The sequence below is a fragment of the Crocuta crocuta genome, unplaced genomic scaffold (assembly GCF_008692635.1).
Source record: "Crocuta crocuta isolate KB4526 unplaced genomic scaffold, BGI_CrCroc_1.0 scaffold333, whole genome shotgun sequence".
Lineage (NCBI taxonomy): Eukaryota > Metazoa > Chordata > Mammalia > Carnivora > Hyaenidae > Crocuta > Crocuta crocuta.
Window position 1 is genome coordinate 2,792,241 of NW_027532856.1, and position 27,637 is coordinate 2,819,877.

At 36.3% G+C, this 27,637-nt stretch overlaps 2 protein-coding genes across 3 annotated transcripts in view; both read right to left on the reverse strand.

The window, feature by feature from the left end:
* The window catches only part of BRIP1 (BRCA1 interacting DNA helicase 1), a 171,696-nt gene extending 156,872 nt beyond the window's left edge, over positions 1 to 14,824 (reverse strand). Inside the window, 4 exon segments of the mRNA XM_077745525.1 lie at positions 9,541 to 9,714; positions 11,339 to 11,450; positions 13,233 to 13,352; positions 14,750 to 14,824. Of these exon segments, the coding sequence (XP_077601651.1) occupies positions 9,541 to 9,714; positions 11,339 to 11,450; positions 13,233 to 13,325 (379 nt within the window). The 5' untranslated portion in view covers positions 13,326 to 13,352; positions 14,750 to 14,824.
* A 1,817-nt stretch (positions 14,825 to 16,641) lies between these two features.
* Positions 16,642 to 27,637, reverse strand: part of INTS2 (integrator complex subunit 2) — a 53,570-nt gene continuing 42,574 nt past the window's right edge. For both annotated transcript variants that reach the window (XM_077745527.1, XM_077745528.1), the window contains exons 20-25: positions 25,835 to 26,033; positions 21,782 to 22,033; positions 21,318 to 21,425; positions 21,087 to 21,192; positions 18,817 to 18,993; positions 16,642 to 18,710 (exon numbers count right to left, since the gene is read on the reverse strand). In XM_077745527.1, the coding sequence (XP_077601653.1) occupies positions 18,541 to 18,710; positions 18,817 to 18,993; positions 21,087 to 21,192; positions 21,318 to 21,425; positions 21,782 to 22,033; positions 25,835 to 26,033 (1,012 nt within the window). In that variant the 3' untranslated portion in view covers positions 16,642 to 18,540. The remainder of the gene's footprint in view (positions 18,711 to 18,816; positions 18,994 to 21,086; positions 21,193 to 21,317; positions 21,426 to 21,781; positions 22,034 to 25,834; positions 26,034 to 27,637) is intronic.

Genomic DNA, 27,637 nt, shown 5'->3' on the forward strand with positions numbered 1-27,637 from the left:
TGTGTCTCTCTCTCTGACCCTGCTCATGCTGTCTCTCTCTCTCTCTCTCTCCTAGAAATAAATAAAAATATTTTAAATAAATAAATAAATAAATGTTCTTTAGGCTTAAAAATACAGTAGAATAAAGCTCTATAACCTGCCTTTTAATCCTACTACCCTGAAAGTCATCAGTGACCTCTTAATCACCAAGTAATATAGCTCCTTTAATATTCCCAATATCATATAGCTAGTAAGAGGCAGAGTGTGGATATGACTGACTCCTGCTGTCTGACTCCAAAATTCATCAGCATAATCTCTAGGGATACAGCCAAACAGAACACTGTCTTCTTGAAATGTAATAAATACATTTCGGTTTTCCTTAATACCTATTTACACTTAACTGCTCCTATACATGGGTTTTTCCTTTTCCCTAAATGTGAGTGTTCTGGAAAGCACCTTCCTTCCTCTCTACTTTTCTCTATATATTCCTTCCACTTCTAGGGCTTGAATTGATTTAACAAGCATTTATTTTACGAAGTCCATGTAATTCCAGAAACCATGGAAAAGCAATGAAAAAGAAACAGCCTCTAGCCTTAAAGGATTTATAGACCATAAGAGAAGAAAGCCCTATAAGCAAGTCCAATACTGATTTTAAAAACCAAGTTTGAGTCTGTAAAAACAAAGTAAATCTATGCCACATAGCACTGATTTTCAAGCTTTTATTGAGGAGGACTATATTTTTAAAATAAATATTGCTTAAAATTTCCAGAACAGAACAAAAGACCTAGAACTTCCCTGACTTGTTGCGCCCTTACCCCTACAAGCCGTATTTTTTTCCCCAATCTTAGGAACATAGTTTAAATACCACCTTATTCTAAAATCTTAATGGTTTTGCCTTTTATACATAGGTCTTTTCTTTCTTTCTTTCTTTTTTTCTCTTTCTTTCTTCCTACAAAATTCAATTTTATTAGTATCAGGCAGTGTGCGAAAAGTTTTACATAGATTAGCTCCTGCTACCATGGCATAAAGTAGCAATTGTTATTATTTTACAGTTGGGGAAACTGATACATAGAAAAATGGAGTTAAGTGCCCAAGGTAAACAATGGGACCCATTCTAAACCTGTTTCCAATGTAACCCAATACCTTGAAGTTCTGATTTTTTTAAAGATTTTATTTTTAAGTAATCTCTACACCCAAAATGGGGCTCAAACTCACAACCCTGAAATCAAGAGTTGTATGCTCTAAGCCAGCCAGATAACTTTTTAACTTTTTTCATTATTAAGTAAGCTCAAGTCCCAACATGGGACTTGAACTCACAACCCCAAGACCAAGAGTTGCATGCTCTATCCACTGAGCCAATCAAGTACCTCTAACACCCTGAAGTTTTAAAAAATTATCAACTAATATAAACTCATTATGAAAGACTTCACCAAATCAGAAATATAAATAAGAAAAAGGAAAATGCCAACTGCTTCCCGCCCCACTTTTCCACTTCTGTAAATCTTCTTCTCTGAGATAATCACTATCAATCTTTTGGCCTGAATCCATCCATCCTTCCTTCCTTCCCTCCTTTTCCTTCTTTTTTTTTTACCTTTTTTTTTTTTTTTTTTTTTGGTTTTCCTCATAATAAATATACTCTTTAATCCCCATCCCCAACTCACTCCCCCTCTGGTAACCATCAGTTTGTTCTCTACAGTTAAGAATCTGTTTCTTGGGATGCCTGGGTGGTTCATTCAGCTGAGCATCCAACACTTTTTTTTTTTAAATGTTTATTTATTTTTGAGAGAGACAGAGCATGAGTAGGGAAGGGGTAGAGAGAAGGAGACACAGAATTGAAACAGGCTCTGAACTGTCAGCACAGAGCCTGGCGCAGGGCTCAAACCCACAAATGGTGAGATCATGACCTGAGCCGAAGTCAGATACTCAACCAACTGAGCCACCCCGGCGCCCCAAGCATCCAACTCTTGATTTTGGCTCAGGTCATGATCCCAGGGTCATGGGATTGGTCCCTGCCTTGGGCTTTGCACTGAGCATGAAGCCTGCTTAAGATTCTTTCTCCCTCTGACTCTCCCCCTGCTTGCCTGCGTACATACCCTTGCTCGCTCTCTAAAAAAGAAAAAAGAAAAAAAAGGTCTTATTTCTTGTTTTGTCTCTTTTTTCCTTTGCTTTCCTTTGTTTCATTTCTTAAATTCCACATACGAATGATTTCATATGGTATTTGTCTTTCTTTGACTTAGCATTATACTCTCTATTTTAAGTTGTTGGAAATGGCAAAATTTCATTCTTTTTATGGCTGAATAATATTCCATTGTACTTACAAGCCACATCTTCTTCATTCATTCATCTATCTATGGACATTTGAGCTGCTTCCATAGCTTGGCTATTGCAAACAATGCTTCAATAAACATAGGGGTGCGTGTATCCCTTTGAATTAGTGTTTTTATATAATTTGTGTAAACACTCAGTAGTGCAAGTCCAGGACTGTATGGTATTTCTATTTTTAATTTTTTGAGGAACTTCCATACTGTTTTTCAGAGTGGCTGCACTAATTTGTATTCTCACCAACAGTGCAAGAGGGTTCCTTTTTCTCCATATCTTCACCAACACTTGTTTCTTGTGTTTTTGATTTTAACTACTCTGACAGGTATGAGGTGAAATCTCACTGTGGTTTTGATTTGCATTTCCCTGATGATGACTGATGTTGAGCATCTTTTCATGTGTGTTGGCCATCTGTCTGTCTTCTTTGGAGAAATATCTGTTCATGCCTTGTGCTCATTTTTTAATTGGATTCTCTTCTGGGTATTGAGTTGTATCAGTTCTATATATTTTGGATACTAACCCTTTATCAGCTATGTCATTTGCAAATATCTCCTCCTATTCTGTAGGTTACCTTTTAGTTTTGTTGCTTGTTTTTTTTTTTTTTTTTTTTTTTGCTGTGCAAAAACTTTATTTTGATGTAGTGCTAATAGTTTATTTTTGCTTTTATTTCTCTTGCCTCGGGGGGCATATCTAGAAAAATGTTGCTATGGATGATGTCAGAGATTACTGCCTGTGCTCTCTTCAAGGTAATGGTTTCAGGTCTCACATAAATGTGACGTCTTTGATCCATTTTGAGTTGTTGTGTATGGTGAAAGAAAGTGTCCAGTTTTCCCAATACCATTTGTTGAAGAAACAGTCTTTTCTCTGTATTCTTATACCTCCTTTGTCAAGATTGACCATGTAACTGTGGGTTTTATTTCTGGGTTTTCTGTTATGTTCCATGGATCTACATTTGTATTTTTTGCCAGTATCATAGTATTTTAATTACTATTGCTTTGTAATATAACTTGGACTGTGGAATTGTGATACCTCTAGTTTTTTCTTTTTCAAGACTGCTTTGGCTATTGAAGCAAAACATTCAACATCATATGTCATATCAATAGGAGAAAAAATAAAACCCATATGATCCTTTTAATAGATGCAGAAAAAGCATTTGACAAAGTACAACATTCATTCATGATAAAAATCCTCTGCAGGGTAGGTCTAGAGGGAACACATCTCAATCTAATAAAGGCCTTATATGAAAAACCCACAGCCAATATCATATTCAATGGTGAAAAACTAAGAGCTTTCCTTCTAAGGTCAGAAATAAATGTAACCACTTTAATTCAACATAGTACTGGAAGTCTTAGCCACAGCAATTAGATAACCTAAAAAAATAAAAGGTATCCAAATTGATAAGTAAAACTTCCACTATTTGCAGATGACATAATACTATGAACATACCGAAAACCCTATAGACTCTACCAAAAACTACTGATAAATGAATTCAGTACATTCACAGGATATAAAATCAGTGTACAGAAATCTACTGCATTCCTATACACTTATCATGAAACAGCACAAAGTGAAATTAAGAAAACAATCCCACTTACAGTTGCACCAAAAACAATTAAATATCTAAGAATAAATGTAACCAAAGAAGTGAGAGAGCTGTACTCTGAAAACTAGAAAACACTAATGAAAGGGGCGCCAGGGTGGCTCAGTCAGTTAAGTGTCCAACTTCGGCTCAGGTCATGATCTCACAGTTTGTGAGTTCGAGTCCCGTGTCAGGCTCTGTGCTGACAGCTAGCTCAGAGCCTGGAGATACAGATTCTGTATCTCCCTCTCTCTCTGATCCTCCCCTATTCATGCTCTCTCTCTCTCTCAGAAATAAAATTTGTATGGAACCACGAAAGGCCTTTAATAATGAGGTCTTTAGCTAGAATGAATTTTTGTGTACGAAATAAATAGGACTCCAATTTAAACTTTTTCCATATGCAGGGGTGTCTGGGTGGCTTATTTGGTTGAGTGTCTGACTCTTGATTTCAGCTCAGATCATGATTCCAGGGTCTTGAGACTGTATCCCGTGTTGGGCTCTGAGCTGTGCACAGAACCTAATTAAGATTCTACCCCTCTTCCCTGCTCATGCGCTCTCTCTCTCTCTCTAAAATTAAAAAAAAAAATCTTTACCTTTTTTTTTCCATATGCATATCTAAGTACCAGTTTTAAAAAAGTCCCTCCTCAGGACTCTGCTCTGTAGAAGCACTTCAATAAAGAATCAAGTTTCTAGATCCATGTGAAAGTGAATCTGGGTTTGCTATTGTTTTATACTGGTTTTACACTATTCTAATATTAAACTGTTTTAATCACTATAGCTGTACATAAAGAAATCAGGATATCTTATAGATCAAGTCCTCCTACCTTGACCTGGTTCTTGAGAAATGTCTTGGCTATTCTTAATCCTTTGCATTTCCATATATATTTTAGAAAAGACATGTAATTTTGAGCTCTGCAATTTCTAATCAAACTGGTAAAATACCCACAAAATGAATCCAGATCATGGTTCTGAATGGGGACAATTTTAACACCCTACTTCCAACCCCAGGGACACTAGGCATAGACATTTCCGGTTATCACAAAAGGCAGGGGTACTACTGGTATCTAGTGAGTTGAGTCCTAGGAGATGCTACTAAACATCCCACAATGCATAGGACAGCCCCATAACAAAGAATTATCCCATTCAAAATATAATAGTGCCATTGTTGAGAAACTCTATCCCTAATAAATCAAGGGGTAAATCTGTATGGGCCCATTAAAGGGTAGGAAACATCTACCAAAAGCAATGATTTAGTTATAGAAAAACTGAATTGCAATGTGTCAAATAAGATTAACCCCAACTCATTAAAAAAAAAAAACCACATAACCTGCATATAAAAATGGCTTATCTTCCTGTTCTTTATAGCAGGGCAGTTTGCAAGAAATTTATCAAAGGGGTTGTCTTTAAAATATAAAATTATAAAGAAATAAGATCTATCTAGAATGAATAAATAAAATAAATAATCTCCTAGAAATCAGTAAGAAACAACCCAATAGAAAAATGGGAAAACAACTTAAATAGGCAATTCACTGAAGAGGATATTCAAATACCCAATAAACATATAAAAAGAGGGGCACCTGGGTGGCTCAGCTGATTAAGCATCCCTATCTAACTGTTGATTTTGGCTCAGGTCATGATCTCACAGTTCCTGGGATTGGACTCCTGGGATCAAGCCCCGAGTTGGGCTCTATGCTAACAGTACAGAGCCTGCTTGGGATTCTCTCTTTCCCTCTCTCTGCCTCTCCCCTGCTCACACAGTGCACTCTCTTTCTCTATCAAAAATAAATAAATAAACTTAAAGAAATGGGAACTCCCAAACACTGCTGGTGAGAATGTAAGAAGATAATACCACTTTGGGAAACTGTCTGTAAGGTTCTTAAAAAGTTAAATGTAAGTGATCTAGTCATAATATTTCTAAGTATTTAGCCAAAAAACCTGAAAGCATATTTCCATAACAAAGACTTATACACAAATACTCATAGTGGCTTTATACATAATAGCTTAAAAATAAAAACTCAAATATAAATCAACAGGAGACTAGAAAAACTATCTGTAGTACATCCATACAATAGGATATTACTTAACAATAAAAAGGAACAAAGTGTTTATACATGCAACAACATGGATGAATTTCAAAAGAATTATGTTAAGTGAAACAAGCTAGATAAACTAACTATGATTCCATTTATATAAACCCCAGAAAATGCAAACTAATCTATATTGACAGAAAGGAAATCAGTGGTTGTTTGGAGAGAGTGGGTCATGGAGGATTGGGAAAGAGAGATAATAAAGGGAAATGAAAAAACTTTTGAAGGTGATGGATATGTTCACTATCATGATGCTGGTGAAAGTTTAATGAAGGTACACCTATATCAAAATTTATCAAAGTGTACCATGTCTGTGTATAGTCATGTCAGGTATATTTCAATAAGGCTGTTCTTAAAAAAAATACAGGTTGTATAGGGGTGCCTGGGTGACTCAGTCAGTTAACTGTCTGACTCTTGATCTCAGTTCAGGTCATGGTCTCGTGGTTTGTAATTTCAAGCCCCACATCGGGCTCTGTGCTGAAGGTGTGGACTCTGCTTGGGATTCTGTCTCTCCTTCTCCCTGCCCCTCCCCACTGTGCATGCGCTCTCTCTCTCGCTCTCTCTCTCTCTCTCAAATAAACAAACATAAAATTTTTAAAAAAAGAACAGGTTGTATATAAAGATAAACCAGAGTTCCTATAATTATCTCAAAGTGAATTCCATTCATTCATGCAACAAATCTTTATCTAGTACCTACTATAAGCCAGACACTCTGGTAGGCACTAAAGATAGAATGATAAGCAAACTGACATGGTCCCTGACCTCATGGAGTATATAGTCTGCTAGGGGAAGCAGAGATTGATAAATGATGCACAAAGACATATGGATAATACAAACTATAACAAGTACTATAAAAGAAAGGTACACAGTGAGAGGACAGAACACAATAGGAAACCAAATCTAGTCTGATAGAAAGGTCAATATGGCTCCTTTGAGGAAGTGATGTTTAAGCTGAGACCTAAAGGAAAAATAGGAAAACAAACTGAAAATGGGATTTTTCTCAGAAGAGACATTATAAGAAAAGGCTCTGAGGCAAGAGAAAACATGATCCTCTTAAGGAATGGAAAGAAAGTCAAAAAGGGCTAAGGATCAAAATAGTGTAGACAACACTGGGGCGCCTGGGTGGCTCAGTTGCTTAAGCATCTGACTTCAGCTCAGGTCATGATCATGCAGAGTTTATAGGTCTGAGCCCCACATCTGGCTCTGTGTTGGCAGCTGGAAGCCCGGAGCCTGCTTTGGATTCTATGTGTATGTGTGTATGTGTCTCTCTTCCTCTGCCCCTCTGCTGCTCACACTCTTTCTTTTTCTCTCTCTCAAAAATAAGTAAACATTGGGGCACCTGGGTAGCTTAGTCAGTTGAACGTCTAACTTTGGCTCAGGTCATGACCTTGGAGTCCGTAAGTTCAAGCCCCACAGTGGGCTCTGTGCTGACAGCTCAGAGCCTGGAGACTGCTTCAGATTCCGTGCCTCCCTCTCTCTCTGGCCCTCCCCTACTCATGCTCTGTCTCTCTCCCTCAAAAATAAATAAACTTAAAAAAATTTTAAAACATAAATTAAAAAAAAATAGCATAGGGGCGCTTCAGTGGCTCAGTTGGTTAAGCGTCCAACTTCAGCTCAGGTCATGACCTCACAGTTCATGGGTTCGAGCCCCACACTGGGCTCTTGCTGACAGCTTGGAGCCTGGAGCCTGCTTCAGATTCTGTGTCTCCCTCTCTCACTCTGCCCCTACCCCACTTGGGCTCTCTCTCAAATGTAAATAAACATTACAAAAATTTTTTAATTGTTTAAAAAATGATCACCTCTCCAGCATGAATTCAACCACTTCTTCCTCATTCCTAACATAATCATACTTTAGTTGAAATAGCTATCCTCCTCCACACAGTCATGTGTTTTAACGGACCATGACTCCAACCTTGATTTTAGAAGTGGATACTATTTAGACTTAAATCCATCATAACAACCTCTTTCTTCCTACCAGAGATTAAAGAATGGCATGAGTGATAATAGTAAAAGAAGTTAATGCATGCTCTAAACAAGAGATGGTAGTTGGCACTAAGGAGGTATCAATGGAGATAGAGGTTTGCATGGAGAAATATGGAAGAACACAGTATATGGGATGTCTCCTAGATTTTCAGCTTAGGCAAAAAATGGTTAACCATTCCCATATACTCAAAGCCAAAGAAATATTTTAAAAAATTAATAATCTTGGGGTGCCTGGGTGGCTTAGTCGGTTAAGCGTCTGACTTTCGCTTAGGTCATGATCTCGCGGTTCGTGGGTTCGAGCCCTGCGTTGGGCTCTGTGCTGACTGCCAGCTCAGAGTCTGGAGCCTGTTTCAGAGTCTGTGACTCCCTCTCTCTCTGACCCTCCCCTGCTCACGCTGTCTCTCTCTCTCTCTCTCCTAGAAATAAATAAAACATTAAAAAAATTTTTATAAAAAATTAATCTTGTGATAGTATACTTTTATCTTTTTTTAAGTTTATTTATTTAACTTTAGGATAGAGCAGGGGAGGGACGGAGAGAAGGAAAGAGAGAGAATCCCAAGTAGACTTTGCACTGTCAGCACAGAGTCCAAAGCAGAACTCAAACCCATGAACCATAAGATCATGACCTCAGCCAAAATCAAGAGTAGGATCTTTAATAGACTGAGCCACCCAGGTGCCTCTTAGTATACTTCTCTTAAATAAATCTAGTAAGAACTAGTTAAGGATCATATTTAAAACATACCTGATTCTCTACTCAGCCTTAAAAAAAGATGAAATCTTGCCATTTGTGACAACACGAATGGAGCTAGAGGGTATTATGCTAAGTGAAGTAAGTCAGAGAAAGACAAAAACCACATGATTTCAGTTATATGGGGAATCTAAAAACCAAAACAAATGAATAAACAAATAAAAAGCAGAAAGAGACCCATAAAGACAGAGAACAAACTGATGATTGCCAGAGAGAAGTGGGATATACAGGCTTCCAGTTACAGAATGAGTATGTCACAGGGATAAAGAGCACAGCATACGGAATCTAATAGATGGTATTATAATAGCATAAGGTGACAATGGTAGACACACTTGTGGTGAGCACACAGTAACACCTAGACTTGTTGTAATCACTATGTATGTAATACAGTATGTCAACTGTACTTCAATTAAAAAAAACCTAATGTACATTTAAAAAAAAAGCCTCAGCTAGGATATACTGGCCTCAGAAGTTCAAGCAAATTCATAAGGATGAATGAATGACGCTAACTGATTTTTGTCTTACAATACATATCAGTATATTTTTTTAAACTCTAACAATACAGACTACAAATAAGATCAATTTCTAAGTACCATTTATTGTGGATTGCCTTCTTCAAAAAATGATTTAAACTAGCAAAATGTCTGAATAAATTAAAAGTCAAGCCAAGAATAATACAGTTCAAGGATATCTGACTACTCTGTGTATTATCTTAAATAATCCCAGAGAATTAGGTGGAGATACATAATCCATTATGCTCACCAAATTTACCTTAGATAAATCTCATAACAGTAATAATTAAGGCTACTACAGACACCAAGAGAGACAGGGAAAGTATAAACTACCTTGACAAGTTGATGAAGTGCCATATCTTTCTAAAGGTGGTGTACTTGGACTGTTGAAATGATGTGAAGTTCCTTGTTTCAAGTCAATGTTTGTAAAATTCTTTGAATGGCATGCACAACAGCATGACGATGGTACTTCAGCTTTTTTACTTAAGCTTTTGTCCACTGGCTTCCCTAAAAATGAAAGAATCTGAATTTGTAATAGTTCTAATTTAAAAAACATTAATTTTCTTCTTCACCTAGGATGAGCAAGCACCCAATTTGCCCAGGATTGGGAGGTTTCCTAGGATACAAGACTTTCAGTGCTAAAACTAGAAAAGTACCTGGGCAAGTTGGTCACCCTATCTCCAGGATCAAATTACACCAGGCAAAAAACACTTATGTCAGAAATACTTACAGAGATGTTATCATCAATTTACATAATTTGCAACAATCTAAGTCAAAGATTAATATTGTTAACCACTTGAGTACTCATTTATCTCAGGAGTTACTAAAATATCAAGCAGGGAAGGTTAAAATAAAGACCTAAAGTATATTCTTAGCTACTGCTATTTCCTTAAACGAAGAAATTGGAAGCTCAATACATTAAATAACGTAAACACATAGGGGTTAAGTCATTCCACTTTATACGTCAATTTCAAATAGAAACATGTTCCATGGTGTATCAATTCTGATACATGTATTAAAATATACTTTAAGGTCAATATTCGAACTAAATAAAACAGGTGATTTTTAATACTTAAACTGAATACAAAATTGTAATAGGCTTACATTGTGTGCCTACATGTATAAATACACAATTCATAGACACACACACACAAAAAAAGTGAATAATTATTCTCTACAAGCAGTAATGAGACATTATTCCCAAATAATGGGAAAATAATGTCATTACTGCTTATACTACATAAATACTACCAATTCTACTTTTCAGTCTCCCATTAAAATTTTAAGCTATTAACAGATTATCTCATTTTTCCCCAATGACTATCAGTAACAATCAGAATGAACAACAAAAGTTATAAAATATTTACTGTTTCCTTTTAACAGTCTTATCAGTAGATTTCCTTTCAAAAGACATACACACACACACAAATACATATATACATACCTACACACACTCGTGGTTAACTTTAAATTCTCCTAATACTTTGTCAAATCCATTTAATTATGTAACTAAAACATATCCAATACTGCATTTTGGATTCATTATGCATATTAGCTAATCTTTTATAAAAGCAAATGTTACTAGGCCTTTGTTAGCAAATAAAATGAAAGTAATGGAAAATAATATGGATTCATGAAAACAATATTACAATAAACTTTTGCTTATCTGGCTTCCAAACAAGTTGAAAAATCAATTAGAATGTTTCCTTTATATATTCCATGTTCTAATGTTATGAGGAAGGGATATTAAACAAATACATAAAGGATTTACTCAAAGCAAATATTTGATATATTACAGCAGCATTACAGGCCAATCTCTTGCATCTTTTAAATACAAATTATCATAATCATTTTCATAACGATAACTAAGCATTCCAAGATTTCTATGCATACTCTGAATCTTCAAATAAAGGACTACATTATGTTCAAAACTGTTTTACAATTAACTGAACATATCTGGCTCTACTGAAACTCTTTTGGACGATATTTAACTTATAAAGAAATATCTTAAAAGAGAATCCACACTTAAATTAGCTAGAACATGGTTGAATAATTCTGGATAAAAAGTACTTTATTAAAATGTTTTTTTCATGTCCCAATAAGGAACCTAGAAATATCAACAACTACTTACCATTAAAAGATTGTTGCCATGCTAAAGCAGAACAAAGTAAGGCTACACTTTTCCCACTTCCTGTAGGGCTCTCCAGTAAACAATGTTGCTTACTATTTAATCCTCTGACAATCTATGGACACAAAAACAATGAAAAAATCAATAAGCAATTTACTTCATAGGGTTTCTCTCCAGGAGAAGTACAAATACAGTAACAATGAGAAGTAAGGCTGCACCTCAGGGAGCACAGCAATAACAGAAGCGAGAACCCGTATTTAGTTCAATCTAGACTTTATTCCTTTATATTTCTCCCTAAAATTATGATGGTCCGAAAAGCACAGCAAGCAAAAAAGAAATGAAAAAAAGCAATTTGTGCCTTAATGGTTTCTGTAAAACTAAAATACAGTTCATGAATATTTTTGATGAAAACAATGAAGGCTACTGCTTATGGGAATGTAAATTGTTATAATCACTTTGGTATCCTTTGTTATTTTTTTTTAAAGTTTATTTATTTTGAGAGAGAGAGAGAGAAAGAGAGAGAGAGAGAGAAAACACGCAAGTGAGGGGAGGGCAGAAAGAGGCAGAAAGGGAATCCCAAGCAAGCTCCACACTGGCAACATGGAGCTTGAATTCACGAACTGTGAGATGGTGACCCGAGCTGAAACCAAGAGTTGGATGCTTAACCAACTGAGCCACCCAGGCACCTCTATACACTTTGTACAGAAATTAATGATTCCTAATAAAGTTGGAGATACCCAACTCTAGCATATACATATAAAACTTGTATATACTCCACAAATTTTACTCACAAGAACACAAGAAAACATGTATAATAAAGTTCACAGCAACACTGTTTATAATTGCTAAAGAATGTAAACAACTTAAAAGTCTATCAAAAGGAAAATGGACTAAAAAATTCTGGTATATTCATATAATGGAATACTATATAGCATGTAAAATGGATTAACAATCAACAGGCCTGCATCTTACATATGTAAAGCAAAAGAAATAGTTCTGCAGAAAGATAGTTATATCATTATGTAACTTTTAAAAATATGTAAAGTAATACTCTATTACTTGTAAACAAGGTATATGGTAAAATATTAAGATTTAACAAAGTTGAAAAGTTGGTTTCCTTAAGTTTGCATATTAATTTTCTATATGAACAATCTCAAAAAAATATACTAGTCTGTATAACAGATAGCAAATACTTCGTAGAGAGCAGTAATTCTGCAAAGTAAATAGAAGTTCCAAATGAGCTGAGAACATTTTTCAGAATGTTCTCCTTTGCCTCCATTATAACCATCGATATACATGGTTTAGCAGTAATAAGTATTATTTTTCCAAGGGTTAGATGTTCTTCAACGAACCGGGCAAATATTTTCAATCCATTTACTATCTGAGAAAATGAATGTAGCCTTATGAATTATAAACATATGTATCTTAATAAAGACTTAAAATAACTACTGATAAATACTTACGGGGGCGTCTGGGTGGCTCCATAGGTTGACCGTCTGACTTCGGCTCAGGTCATGATCTCAGTCGGCGAGTTTGAGCCCTGCATTAGGCTTCCTGCTCTCAGCACATAGTCCACTTGGGATCTTCTGTCCCCCTCTTTGTCCCTCCCTCACTCACGCTCTTTCTCTCTCAAAAATAAATAAAACATTGGGGTGCCTGGGTGGCTCAGTCCAACTTCAGCTCAGGTCATGATCTCACCGTTCGTGGGTTCAAGCCCCGCGTTGGACTCTGTGCTGACAGCCAGCTCAGAGCTTGGAGCCTGCTTCAGATTCTGTATCTCCCTCTCTCTCTGACCCTCCCCTGCTCACACTGTCTCTCTCTCTCTCTCTCTCTCTCTCAGAAATAAAAAACATTTAAAATTAATTAATTAATTAAAACATTAAGAAAAAATACTTACAGAATTCATCATAGCAAGCTGCGATGGGTAAGCTTTATAAGGAAAGGTAATTTTCACCCCACCAATTGTATATTCAGACATCGAAGACATCATGCTTTATTGTTTACTTCAGATTCCTAACTGCAACAGAAAGGAAAATCAATATTGAAACAATACCATTCAAAAAAAAAAACAAAAAAAAACTAGATATCCAACATTAGGACAGCTATCTGGAAATAAAAATTGGAATAAATGTTTAAACAAAACAAATTAAGGTAAAAGAATTTCCTAGTCTTATAAATACAACGGTTGAGAGCATGCCTTGGAATCTGTCAAATGTGGATTTTTATCCATACTCTGCCAAAGCTGTGGACTAGGAGTTAGAAAGTATAGGTTCTAGACCAGGTTCGGAAAACAACTCAGATATGTTATCTTGATCAGTTTTCTTCACTTCTCTAGACTGAGATCCTTATCTGTAATAACAATGGCCTGACACTTAGTAGGTGCCCAATAATTCTTATTTAAAGGTCACTGGAGTAAAATGAAAAGAAGATGAGTTTTGGAGTAAGGCAAACCTACAGTTGAATTCCTCTGTGTGAATCATTTAAGCTCTCAGAGCTTATTTCTTCATCTGTGAAATGGAAATAATACCAGCCACCTGATCGGGTTTTCATGAAAATTAGCCAGGTGCTGAATTAAGAATAATAATGTACAAATGTACCCAAACTTCAGTATCTGACACAGAGGAAATGATCTACTTTAAACCACCTTTTCTTAACCTACGACAGATATAACTCAGAAACTGTGACCTCTTGATATGGCATACAGAAGTTTCTGTGGCATGACTGAATTTTTCCGAAGAGGGTCTATAGACTTCTCATTCCCAGAAATATATCCTAAGGAAATAACTGAAAAGGGGGCGGGGGTGGGGGGGAATGATATACAGTGGTATCACTCTGCAATAGTGAAAACAAATAGTAAACGCAAACTGGGGATGGAGGGATGGTTGAAATAACAATGGAATCGATTAGAAAACCAATTATAACCTTAACCACAGCCTATGTGTTCCAAAAGAAGTTAAGAACCACTATCCTAAAGTATTTTCCAGTTGTAAGATTTTGTGATTCTGTGAAGCTCTGAGAATGAAATTTGGTGGAATCTAACCCCTTAATCTGAACCAACAACTCAAAGCTGGCCTAGTTACCCCTGCTCCAGCTGTGGCAACAGGCAGCTCAGAATGGGAGTAGCTTCCCACAGACACTGCGTAAAGCAAACAAACAAACAAACAAACCACCACACCACAATTATCAGCCTGTCGCCCCCGGCCGCCTTACGGGCCTCCGCTCCCATTAAGGGAGGGCAGGCTCCCCTTCTCCCCAGGTTTCCGTCCTCATACTTTGCTCTTCCCTCAGCCCGTAGAGATCCCAGAGGCTCTGGCGATCCAGTCAACACCCACCGGCCAGCAAGGAGGTTGGGCGAAAACGGAAGCCGACTTCCCGCAAGTTTCGCGTACTTCCCCGCACGGGAGACAGACTTGCCTGTTCCGGGGAAAACCGAAGCAACGCCGACAAGGCTCCGATTCACGGAAGAAAAGGAAACCGATATCCGCCAAAAAAAAAAATATATACATATACAGTGGAGCGCTGACAAAGAAGAGAGGTCACGAGCCTCCTTCTCTCCCTCAGTAGGCTGCTACCGCCCGTGCCCGGTCGCGGCCTCGGGGTTGCCCGAGCTTTCCTCTGCAGCCCTCAAGTGTCCGCTCAACAACGCTCTCCCGGACGAATTCCCGCCTCCCACCCCCTTGACTCCCGGCATCCAATCTCCGGACGAGCTCAAACAACCAATCAGACGCCAAGACAAGAAATGAAACAACCAATCCTGGTGAGAGGTTGAGGGGGCCGAGGACTCTGGCACCCAATGGAAGCCTCCACAGTGAAAATAGACACAAGGTAAGTGGCGGCACCGGAAAGCGAACTTCCGAAGCGTGAATGACTCTTCCAAATCTCAGGGATTTAAAGGAAAAGAGTCCTCTCTGTTTGACTTTTTGAAACCGGTGGTTTAACCTGTGTTACAGCTTTCTCGGAAACTCAGAGTTGTATTTTTAAAGTCTGTAGACTAACATAGAGGAAACACCTTTAAATTTTGCCGAGTTCCCTGAGCATTCATCAGTGCCACTTAATTCAAATTCGAACCCTACAAGTAGCCAGGGTATCGAAAAGATTGAGGCGGGAATCGCCAGACTGAGCCAAACCGGGTATCTCAAAATATTCAAGGCTTTCTCGGATACCAAATTAAACCAGAAAAACGCTCTCCAGGCCTTCCAGCATCAGATAACTTCATCCTCTAGTAAGGCTCATCCACCTTCTGGCCCTCTAAAGACCAGTTTATTCTTCTTTGCCAAGAAGTACACTTGAAGTTCCTCGAAAGTAGGTTAATCATGATCTCTCTGAATTGTTATTTTTAAAAAGTTCTGTATAGTCTCAACTTGGTTAAAATACTACTGTCCAAAAAGCAAAACCGAAGCCATTTTCTCTAATTCGTGAAACTGGTTTGGGAGAGAGGTTTGCTGCAGGAGGGAGCAAAGGGAAGTAAGCTGATTTGTTTGCCTCACTTTCATTTTTACTACATCATCCCCAAGTGACAATACTTACAGTCATGAAAACAAATTCTACTCTTTTAGTCCTCTCAGACTCAGAAATTTATCTCAAATAATCTAAAATTAAGAAAATTTATATTATTTGATATAATTGATATTACCTCAAATATCAATTGATATTACCTCAATTGATAACAGTGCCTATTTGTAACACCGAAAAAAAACTTCCCAGTAAACTTCCCAGTTTAGTATCATAAACTTGCCAGTAGAGTAATAGGGAGATGGTTATAATACACCAATTCAAACATCATGAAGCCAATAATTATAAAACTAAATCACTATGAATTATAATTATAAAAATTAAACTTGCAAAAAACAATTCCATATAAAATTAAATGAAAAAAGCAGACTCCTAGCCTATTATAATTCTAACACTAATTCTATTATATGACAAATATGTGTGCATAAGCAAAGATGAAGGGAAAGTACAAAAAATGTACTGTTAAGACAGTGGAATGAAGGATATTTTAAAAAGTCCTTAAAATACCTTCAAATTGCTATTCTGCATTTATAAATTTTTAATTTTTCTTAATTTAAAATATTTTTAAAATATCCAATATATTAAGTAACTCCTCCAAGGTAAGGATTCCGATTTTCCGCTCCTAAATTCCTAAGGCTCTCAACTGCCTATAACCTTGTAGTGTCATTTGATGTATGTGGTCTTAACAGAAAGGGACACACAAAAACTCTAGAGCCAGAAACCCCTAGAGTCCAGTACCTTGAAATATCCTTTTCGAGTTAGCTGCAGTGAAATGAAACACAAAAAACTACAAGTTCATTTGATAAAGAATATGAATGTTTATAAACCAATATTCAAAATAGTTGCACACATCTGTTTTCACTTGAATAAAAAAAATCACACTGTGACAAATCTTATAACCTTAACTTAAAATACATGAATATTAACATTTACTAATATATTTACACATTTTATTTACATCATCAACAAATCTGATGAAAAACAGCATATGTTATTTTAACACAGCAGGTTTTGACCAGTCTGAAAATTGATCCAGGAATGTGCACTGCATTTAGTTAGAAAACATTTCAACCTTTTCTGAACTCCTAGAAGTTACCTACTCACACAAAATATTCCAAAGCCTCTGTTTAAAAACTAAACAAAACAAAACAGGAGCAGTCGTATTTAATCTTAAAAGACTATAAAACTGCTTTGTTTAAAAATATGAAAATTTTATGGTATTTTTTAAGTGTATACTTTTACTTTTTGCACCAAAAGTACTTAATTGAACATTAAGCATCTAATAAAAGTTATAAATATTCTATCATCTGTGACACTGTGTACTTCATGATTTGAAACAACTACAAATTAGTTCTCATATAATACCCTTATGAGGTAGGGCCAGTAGTAATCCCATTTTACAAAGGAGGAAAATGAGATGTGCCTATATGCTAGTGAAAAGACTGAAGTTAAATTTCTTTTCTTAAAAAACACACTTTCTTATTAGCCTACCCAATTTATTTTACAAGTGAAGAGGTCTGCTTCAAAACAGGGTACTGGAGAGGTTGGGAAGAATGTGTCATTCAGGTATTTCTCAGAAAGCAGAGTACCCTCTATGTTGGATACTTAATTAAGGGGGAAAAAATTAGGATTATGGGTTACCTGAATGCATCTACCTAATCAATGGAAATTACTAACAAAACTTCAAAATCTTTCAACAACATGGTACTTTATGGTTTTTCATTTTTCCTGAGGTCGAAATACTGTTTATTTTTTTACTCAGAGATCTTCTAATATTAAGATGTGAATTATAATCCTGATGGTATACCAAGAGCTCTTTAACCTAGTGTGTTTTACTGCTCTAAACTTTAATTAGATACCAATGTATTTCCCACCATTGACCACTAGGTAAGTTAGTAAATCATTATAAAAAAAAAAAAAAAAAACAAACTAAATGAGATCTCTTTTTGGGTTCATCTTTGCACAAAGATGTTTCTGTAAACACTTTTAAACCAGTATCTTAAAATTCCAAATTATTCAAGTATCTTTTAAACATATGTCTACATATTAGTAAAAATTGAAGCAAATATGTAAAATCTTAAAATTCTCATCTGTAATTCCATGGAAATCATTTACAAAAAGCTATTTGCCATCTTTAAAGCCTTCTCAATATTATTTCTTGAGAAGCAGAACTCCATCTTGCATTACTATTACTTGCATTGCAAGTTTCAGCAATTTCTATTAGGTATTTAAACTAATTTTTCCTGAATTCTCCCTTCCCTTTTTCTCCCTCTCATCATTGCATCATTGTCACACTGTTACTAGTGGACAGTCACACACTAGGACTACCCAGACTCATCTTTATAAGAAATTAAGTTAAAGGCATGGCACCTTTTTCTTCATTGCAAACGCTAAATACAAGGCCAAATTTACCTTCCAGTAAGGAGTTTCTTAAATGTGCTCCCAATAGGGGAGAAAAAAAAAAAAAAAGCTCTGCTGGTACAATATAAACATACAGCAAAGTAGATCCAAAGAACTGCCAATCAAATACAAGCAAGCATAATTCTTAAGAGAGTTCTAAATTATATTCATGTTGAACTGAATCGTTTAATGATTCCAAGACGTTACTGTTCCCATTCAGTTTAGAGTTGTTGTAAGATGCAAATTTGTATTGAGTATATGCAGCAATAGGCTTCTTTTTTCTTTACTTTTTTTTAAATTCCACTAACACTCATGTTTATTATTTCAATTATTGTGCTTTCAATACAATGACAGAGCTGTACATCAGGATCCATACTTCCAGTGTCCCCAGATCCATTTTTATAAGATAGATCTTTACAGATTCCAGACCATCCACTTGGTTTCTCTTTTATTTGTTGAAGACCTAAAAATATAAGGAAAAAAAATAAATGAAGGCAAGGAATCTGGAAAGGATCTTGGCCTTTTTCTTTGATATATTAAAACAACTTTGAAAATAAACAACTACTTACGTGTAATAATTGGATCAATGTCTCTTGTCTGAGTGGCAACATCAGAGGCACAGACTTGCCCTATTTGGATCAGCAAAGACATAATATCCTCATACAATGGAGGAAATGCTCGACAAAAAGAGACCAAACTTGGCAGAGTTGGCATGAAAAAAGCATAACGCTTAGCCTGCGTTAAAACTGTTGGAAAGAAGTTAAACAACTTTTTACTTTGCAGACATAAATTCAACATACATGGCCTATTAAATATATTAAGCACCATGCTCTGTGCTGAGAATACTAAATTTTCTAAGACAGGCTGATCCCTGCCTTCAGGGAATTTACATCTAATAGTCAGCCATCATCCAACATATAGATTCTTATTCCCAAGCACTGTGTGAAGTGCATTACTAGCATTATTTAATTTAATTATCATAGTTTTATGAATGAGGAAAGCATTAGGATAATGCCTCTTTTATCAAGGAGAAAAACTCTTAAATAAACCTTAGATTAAGAAACATGTGGGGCACCTGGGTAGCTCAGTTGGTTAAGTGTCTGACTTCAGCTCAGGTCATGATCTCACAGTCCTTGAGTTTGAGTCCATGTGAGGCTCCGTGCTGACAGCTCAGAGCCTGGAGCCTGCTTCTGATTCTGAGTCTCCCTCTCTCTCTGCCCTTCCCTTACTCACACTCTGTCTCTCTTTCAAAAATAAAATAAAAATATTAAAAAAAAAAAAAAAAGAAACTTGTTCAAGGCTACATGCCAGTTAGTGGTGGACTCGGGATTTAACTCAGGCAGTTAAAGCTCTTAACCACTAAAACTAATCATAACATGAGATGGATACAATGAAAAGAAAAATCAATAAAGTAGTATAGGAGCGCTAAGAAAGAATATAAAATTTACTAAGCTATAACATTAAAAGATTGAATTATAGTTCATATTTTTCTTTTTTAACTAATAATTTATTTATTTTTTAGTTTACATTCAAGTTAGCATATGGTGCAACAGTGATTTCAGTAGATTCCTTAACGCCCCTTACCCATGTAGCCCACACCCCCTCCCACAACCCCTCCAGCAACCCTCTATTTGTTCTCTATATTTAAGAGTCTCATATGTTTTGTCCTCCTCCCTGCTTTTATAGTTTTTTTGCTTCTCTTCCCTTATATTCATCTGTTTTGTATCTTAAAATCCTCATATGAGTGAAGTCTTATGATATTGGTCTTTCTCCGACTAATTTCGCTTAGCATAATGCCCTCTAGTTCCATCCATGTAGTTGCAAATGGCAAGATTTCATTCTTTTTGATTTCCGAGTAATATATAGTTCATATCTTTTTTTTTGTAGAATATACATATCTTTTTTTTTCATTTTTTTTTTTACAAATAGTTTATTGTCAAATTAGTTTCCACATAACACCCAGTGCTCATCCCCACAAGTGCCCTCCTCCATGCCCATCCCCCCTCCCCCCAACATCCATCAGTCCTCAGTTTTTGTCAGCATTCAAGAGTCTCTCATGGTTTGCCTCTCTCCCTTTCCCCCACCATTTCCCCCCTTCTTCTCCCCCTTGTTCCTCAGTTAAGTTCCTCCTAATCCTCCTATACGTGCAAACATATGATATTTGTCCTTCTCTGCCTGACTTATTTCGCTCAGCATAACACCCTCAAGGTCCATCCATGTTGCTACACATGGCCAGATTTCATTGTTTCTCATTGCCATGTAGTATTCCATGGTATAGATAAACCACATCTTCTTGTCCGTTGATGGACACTTAGGCTCTTTCCATGTTTTAGCTATTGTTGAGAGTGCTGCTAAGTTCTTATCTTCTAAAGTAGTTTATTTTCATACTATCTAACTCTACAAACCAGACGGTGTTTAAAATATTAAGGTAGGTTTTAAAACTCAAGAAAACAACTAATATATTCATCTCTTGTTTATACATTATGATTATATTTGTAATAAATTCTAACTAAGCATTTGTAATAAATTGTAACGTGTCTTCTATTGACATAATTACAATCAGAAAGCAGATCTGATTCTCAATCATAAAATGTGGAAAGTTTATTATATTTACTTAAATCTATATATATTCATTCACAAAATGAAAGATGCTATTTACCTACCTATCCATCTCTCCTTCATGATAAATTACATTTGTAACAGAAAAGTTTTCAAAAGAATAATGAAAAGATGGCATAAATTAAACTATTAGTAACACAGAAAACATCGTGCTACTAAATTCAGAAAAATATGTATTACTTGATGTTAGAAGTTGTTATTGAGGCTGTTGGCTACACACCTGTTAGCAAAGTTCCCATGACATTCACAGCTAAGCGAGCTACACTGAGCGACTTTGGTAACGCATACTGGATACATAAATGAGAAAGCAGCTGGATAGCAAATATCTGCAATACAAAATCAAAATGTTACATGTTTCTGAAGAATCCTTAAGTATTGAACTGTTAAATGTTTGACAACTAAAGACTGGAGGGAGATTAAAATTTTCCTAAAGCTCCAAAATGCTCATTACCTGTTTTTCAAGTTCTGGCTGTGCAATAAGCTCGGGTATGAAATCCAGACAAATGTGCATAGATGGAATACCTGCGACTGTCAGAGGTAAAAGTTCACATGGATAACCCTATCGCAACAAGGAAAGGGGAAAAAGTTAGAAATAAAAAAAACTATAAGCCAAATACAGAGAAAAATACACAGGAAGGTTTCTCTTCCTTTATGTAAAAGTTGCTCAGAAATGTATGGTGCCTTACATATATACTGGCATTTCGCCTTTCTAGTGCACTAGAACAGAGATAAATTAAACATATTAGTCTGAAATAAAATCTAAAATACCTGAATTTCTTTCCTTATTACAAAGGACTATGATCATTTATGTGATCTCCATTTTTTAAATGATCCCTATTAATTTAGTAACCAAACCACTCCCCCTCCCTCAAAAATAAAGTTCAACCATATAAGCATCACTCTTTGGAAACACACCTGAAAGTGAACAAGTTTAGCAATGTTGGGATCAGCAATGTACATCTGGTGTAACAGACAACAGATAAGGCACTGAACTTCTCGAAGGTTACAGAGCAAATTGTCTTCTCCTTCCTCCATTCCCTTATTTGAAGCACTAGTAGTAATAACATTTTGAACATTCCTTAGCAAGCTGTCTGGATTGACACTCTTTGCTTTCTCTTCTTCAGTAGGTAAGCAAATCTCCAAGAGAATCTGGACAGCTGCACTATCCTACAAGCAAATAAAACAGTGAATTTAAGAAATTTCTGAAAATTTTGTTTAAAAAACAAATCTAATTTTGTTTTCACATGAATAAGAAGAGTGGTAAATTAACTGTTTCTTTAAAAATAAAAAAAGGGGTACTTTTAAAAGCAGATGTGGGCAATCTATAGGGTAGCAATTCTCACCTTTTTTAGGGTCCTTGTTTAGGACCCTTTTAAGTTTCTAAAGAAAATTACACACCTTCTCTGTATAAATGAACATGTAAATATTATGCTAAGCAAAATAAGCCAGTCAAAGAAAGACTAATACCATATGATTTCACTTATATGTGGAATATAAGAAACAAAACTGGTGCCTGAATGGCTCAGTAGGTTAAGCATCTGACTCCTGATTTTGGAGCAGGTCATGGATCTCACTTATGGTCATGAAACAGAGCCCTGTGGTGGCTCTACACTGGGTGTGAAGCCTGCTTGAGATTCCCTATCCCCATTCTCCCTCTGTCCCTCCCCCTCCCTTGCATGCTTTTCTCTCTCTCTCAAAAAAAGTTAATTAAAAAAAAAAAGATGAACACAGGGGTGGGGGTGGGGAAAAGGGAGGCACACCCATATGAGACTCTTAACTATAGAGCACAAACAGGATTTGCTGGAAGGGAGCTGGGTGGGGGATGGGCTAAATGGGTGACAGGCATTAAGGAGGGCACTTCTGATGAACGCTGGGTGTTATATGCAAGTGATGAATCACTAAATTCTATTCCTGAACCCAACATTACACTATATCTTAACTAACTAGAATTTAAATAAAAGCTTTTAAAAAATTAACATGTAAACAAACATGTAATTTCAGGGTAGTCATGTATCACCAAGGTAGATCCATGGACTATAGTTTAAGAACATCTACTAGAAGGGGTGCCTGGGTGGCTCAGTTGGTTAGGCGTCCGACTTCGGCTCAGGTCATGATCTCACGGTTCGTGGNCATCTACTAGAAGAGTATTCTGATTCAGTGACATCCAAAACAGGCTCCAAGCAAAAAATAACTTCTACCAGAATCTCCTTTCCTTTCTCTTAAATTCCTATATCTCCAAAGATCCTATCCTGCATTCTCCTCTTTTTCTCACCTGGCTTTTTTTCTCACCAAATAATTAATTCCTCTGAAGATGGTAGTTAATAATTAATACCTTAAAGTCACTTCCTGGGGCACCTGGGTGGCTCAGCTGGTTAAGCATCTGACTTTGGCTTAGATCATGATCTCGGAGTTTGTGAGTTTGAGCCCTGCGTCAAGGTCTGTGCTAAAAGCTCAGAGCCTAGAGCCTACTTCAGATTCTGTGTCTCCCTCTCTCTCACTCCCACTCTCTCTCACACTCAAGAATAAACAAAACATTAAAAAAAAAAAAAAAAGAAAAATAGCCTAATTAAAAAAAAAGTCACTTCCTAAAGCTCTTTTTCCCTTTTAATTTGAAGATAAGCTCTTTAAGGCCCTGGTTTTGCAAGGAAAAGTTCTGCCTTACCATCTATTCCACCTGTACAACTCACTGTTGCTGAGTGTACAAGCTTGAGTGTCATTTCATAGAACAGTAATTTCCTGACAGTGATCTAGTCAATGCCCCTACATATAAAGCAGAGCTATAATCACTCTTAGCTAGCAGGAAAAAGTGAAAAAAAAAAAAAGAAAAAAGAATATATGACATGATGTATCTATCTCTGGAAGATAACCATTACCTGGAATAGAAGAAAACAATTACTTCATCTACCTGCTTTCAAAACTTGATCAGAACATAAGATTAGCCTTACATTATAATCATTTATGAAGTAAGGTCAGCTCTACTTTATAATTATAATTCTTGGGTTGAAGGGTTTTTGGTGTGAGGTTGTTTTGTTGTGTTGATTTGTTGTCTTTTTGTTTGTAGACTCTGGTGCCAGACTGCCCAGGCTTGAATACTAGCTCTGCCACTTACTAAATGTGTGGCCTTGAGCAAGTGGCTTAACCTCCCTAAATCTTATTTTCCTAATCTATATAAATGGAGATACTACTCCATACCTCACAGGTTGGCTGTAAAGATTAAGTAATATATATATAAAGAACTTAGAATAGGATTCAGCATATAATAAGCATTATATAAACGGTAGCTATAACTATCCTCATTCCCTTAACTGAAACTGAGAGCTAGTTTTATTTTAGAACTCAGAATTCTTTTTTTTTTAAATAAGCTCTGTACCCAACATGGGGCTCAAACTCACAACCCCAAGATCAAGAGTCACATTCTCCACCAACAGAGCCAGCCAGGTGTAATAAAAAATACTATATCTTTTTAATGTAATATTATATAATATCTCCAGCAGAGACTAGGGTAGCACACACTACATTCAAACATATTCACATTTCTGCAGCAAAACAATATTCACAAATAAGCGGGATAAGGCCATAAATAGCTTCATATCAATTCAGGTCACAAATGAGATCACATCAGGTCAGGTTTTTCTGTCAACTAAATTAGCAAAAAATGCTTCAGTTTTCATAGCTTTTTGGATTTCTGTATCACAGTAAAGGGACTGTGGATATAATAATAATATATTATTCCAACTCCATTTATTGCCAATGAAAATATTTCAGAAAATATATTTTGGTTCCAGCTTTTTGTTTTTGTTTTTTGGTTGCTCTTTTTAAATTTTATTTTAGAGGGAGAAAAAGCAAGTGAGTGAGGGAGAGGCACAGAGGGAGACAGAGAATCTTAAGCAGGCTCCACACTCAGCACAGAGCCCAACACAGGGCTTGATCCCATAATCTTGGGATCATGAGCTGAGCTGAGATCAGGACTCAGACGCTTGAGGCACCTGGGTGGCACATAGTTGGCTAAGTATCTGACTCTGGATCTTGGCTCAGGTCATGATCTCATAATTCATGAGATTGAGCCCCATGTTAGGCGCTGTGCTGACAGCATGGAGCCTGCTTGAGATTCTCTTTGTTCCTATCTCTCTGCCTCTCCCCTACTTGCTCTCACTCTCTTTCTCTCTCTCTTAAAATATATAAATAAAAGCTTTAAAAAAAGGCAGACACTCAACTGACTGAGCCACCCAGGCACTCCTCAGAAAATATATTTCCAAATAAGAAAACACTTCTACTGGGGCGCCTGGGTGGCTCGGTCGGTTGAGCATCCAACTTCGGCTCAGGTCGTGATCTTGCGGTTTGTGGGTTCGAGCCCCTGTCGGGCTGACAGTCAGCTCAGAGCCTGGAGCCTGTTTCAGATTCTGTGTCTCCCTCTCTGACCCTCCCCTGCTCATGCTTTCTAAGAAATAAAAAAAACATTAAAAATTTTTTTTAAAAAAAGGAAAACACTTCTACTTTAAAGGCTTCAAACTGTTTAACATTTAATCATCTCACTCTCTTGTCTTACTCAAAAACGACTACTTAAGGTCTCAGTAAAATCTACATTGTTATAAAACTTTTCTATATATAAAACCAAACTCCTTATATTATTATACTACTTACCGCTACCTGATATTTTACTATATATATACTTCTTGTTCTATTTGTTTCTACCATTTGATTTTAAGAAACAAAAGTTTTATATTTTGTTGAAATGTAAATCTTATTTAAATGGCTATTAACCTAATATCATAAAAATTATTCCTAATTTTAGTAATATAGTCGATCTGATATTCAGTGATAAAGGTAATACCATTATAATACAATCAGTAATGAAAGAAACTCACAATATGTCGCCATTGTACACAGAGGGCTATCAAATGACATCTATTAACTGATTATATTAACAGGGAAGCCCACGCCTTTCTAGACTAAATTCTATTTTATTACCTGAGCAGCCAGTAATGCATTTTTCAATTCTTCTCTGGTAACTTCTGGGCCATCAGTTTGCCCAACTAAACCTATTGTATTATTCTGAGAAGGCCTATCTTGCTCTGCTGTTTCCTTCAGATGAGCACTAAGATAGGCTTTGGATGCAAGAAGGTATCCATTCAACATGTGAAGAGTGATATCCATCAGTGGGGGGCATCTAAACACAGAAAAAAGAAAAATAGATGAGAAAGAATTATAAATTTATAAATTAACCAGAACATGATCAATCAGTCCTGAACAGTACCTGAAAAAAAACGAAATATAGTAAAACTTTAAAAAATATTTTTAGGGGCGCCTGGGTGGCTTAGTCGGTTAAGCGTCCGACTTTCGCTTGGTCATGATCTCACGGTTCGTGGGTTCGAGCCCCGCGTCGGGCTCTGTGCTGACTGCCAGCTCGGAGCCTGGAGCCTGTTTCAGTCTGTGACTCCCTCTCTCTCTGACCCTCCCCTGCTCATGCTGTCTCATGCTGTAAAAAAAATTTTTTTTTAATGTTTTTATTTATTTCTAGGAGAGAGATAGAGACAGCATGAGCAGGGGAGGGTCAGAGAGAGAGGGAGTCACAGACTGAAACAGGCTCCAGGCTCCGAGCTGGCAGTCAGCACAGAGCCCGACGCGGGGCTCGAACCCACGAACCGTGAGATCATGACCAAGCGAAAGTCGGACGCTTAACCGACTAAGCCACCCAGGCGCCCCTTTTTTTTAATATTTTTAAATATTTATTCTGAAAATAACAGTTTCATATGTTTGTCTTATCCTCTGTATTTCAAGATTTTATATATTTTAAGTATTATCTATTTCATCTTATCAGCTAAAATCAAATTTAAGTGTATGCCCTAGAGACAAGATTCCTCTTTTGCAAAAATTGATACCACCAGTAAATCTCTTAGCTAATGAATCTGCAAAGCAACTGTCCTCAAAAGAGAAATATTCTGTTATCCATAACATGAAGGAGATTAGAACAGAGTATTTATCCTTTCTACTCCTGTTTCTTCTTTGGAGCAAGACAACTCTGTCTTCCAAAAGTGCCTCATCCACTTGACCTGGGGTAAGTTATTTACTGAGCCTCAGTTTCCTCATCTGTAAAATAATATAGTTATTCATTCCTAAAAGATTGTTACAGATTAAATTTAAATGAGATAAGAAAAACATAATATAAAAAGAAAAAAAAATAGTAACCACTAAAATTTAAAAAGCCAAGCCTTTAGAATAACCTGAAAATGTCACTTCTCGGTTCATCACAGAGGGAACTAACATATGTGCATAAGCAGGCAGCAGAGCTGTTTGTAACTGTGAAACAATGCAAACAGCCTAACTGCCCATCAATAATATATTAATGGTTTTTCTTAAATGTCCAAATTTTCTATAATAAACATCTATGTATTTACAGTGGAAAAAAAAGTATGCCAATGGTTAAAAAACTATAGCAATGTTACCCTACATGTGAAGAAAATAATCTGGGGTACTTATGTGAAGGAAAAAAAAACCCAAAAACACAAAAACTCAAGCTCCATTCCAAAATTTCAAATGAGAGTTTCTGGAGGACAGGCCTAGTAATTTACATATGGACTACTATGCAGAAGCTAAAACAAATGAGGCAGAACTATGCATATCAATATGGAAAACATGTAAACAACACTAAGTTTTTTTTTTAAAGAACAAAATAATACCTACGATGTATTACTTGTTTCTTTAAACCACTGGGGGAAAAAAGTATTTCTACTTAGAAATTTGTAAATATATAGAAAGTAAAACTACATATAC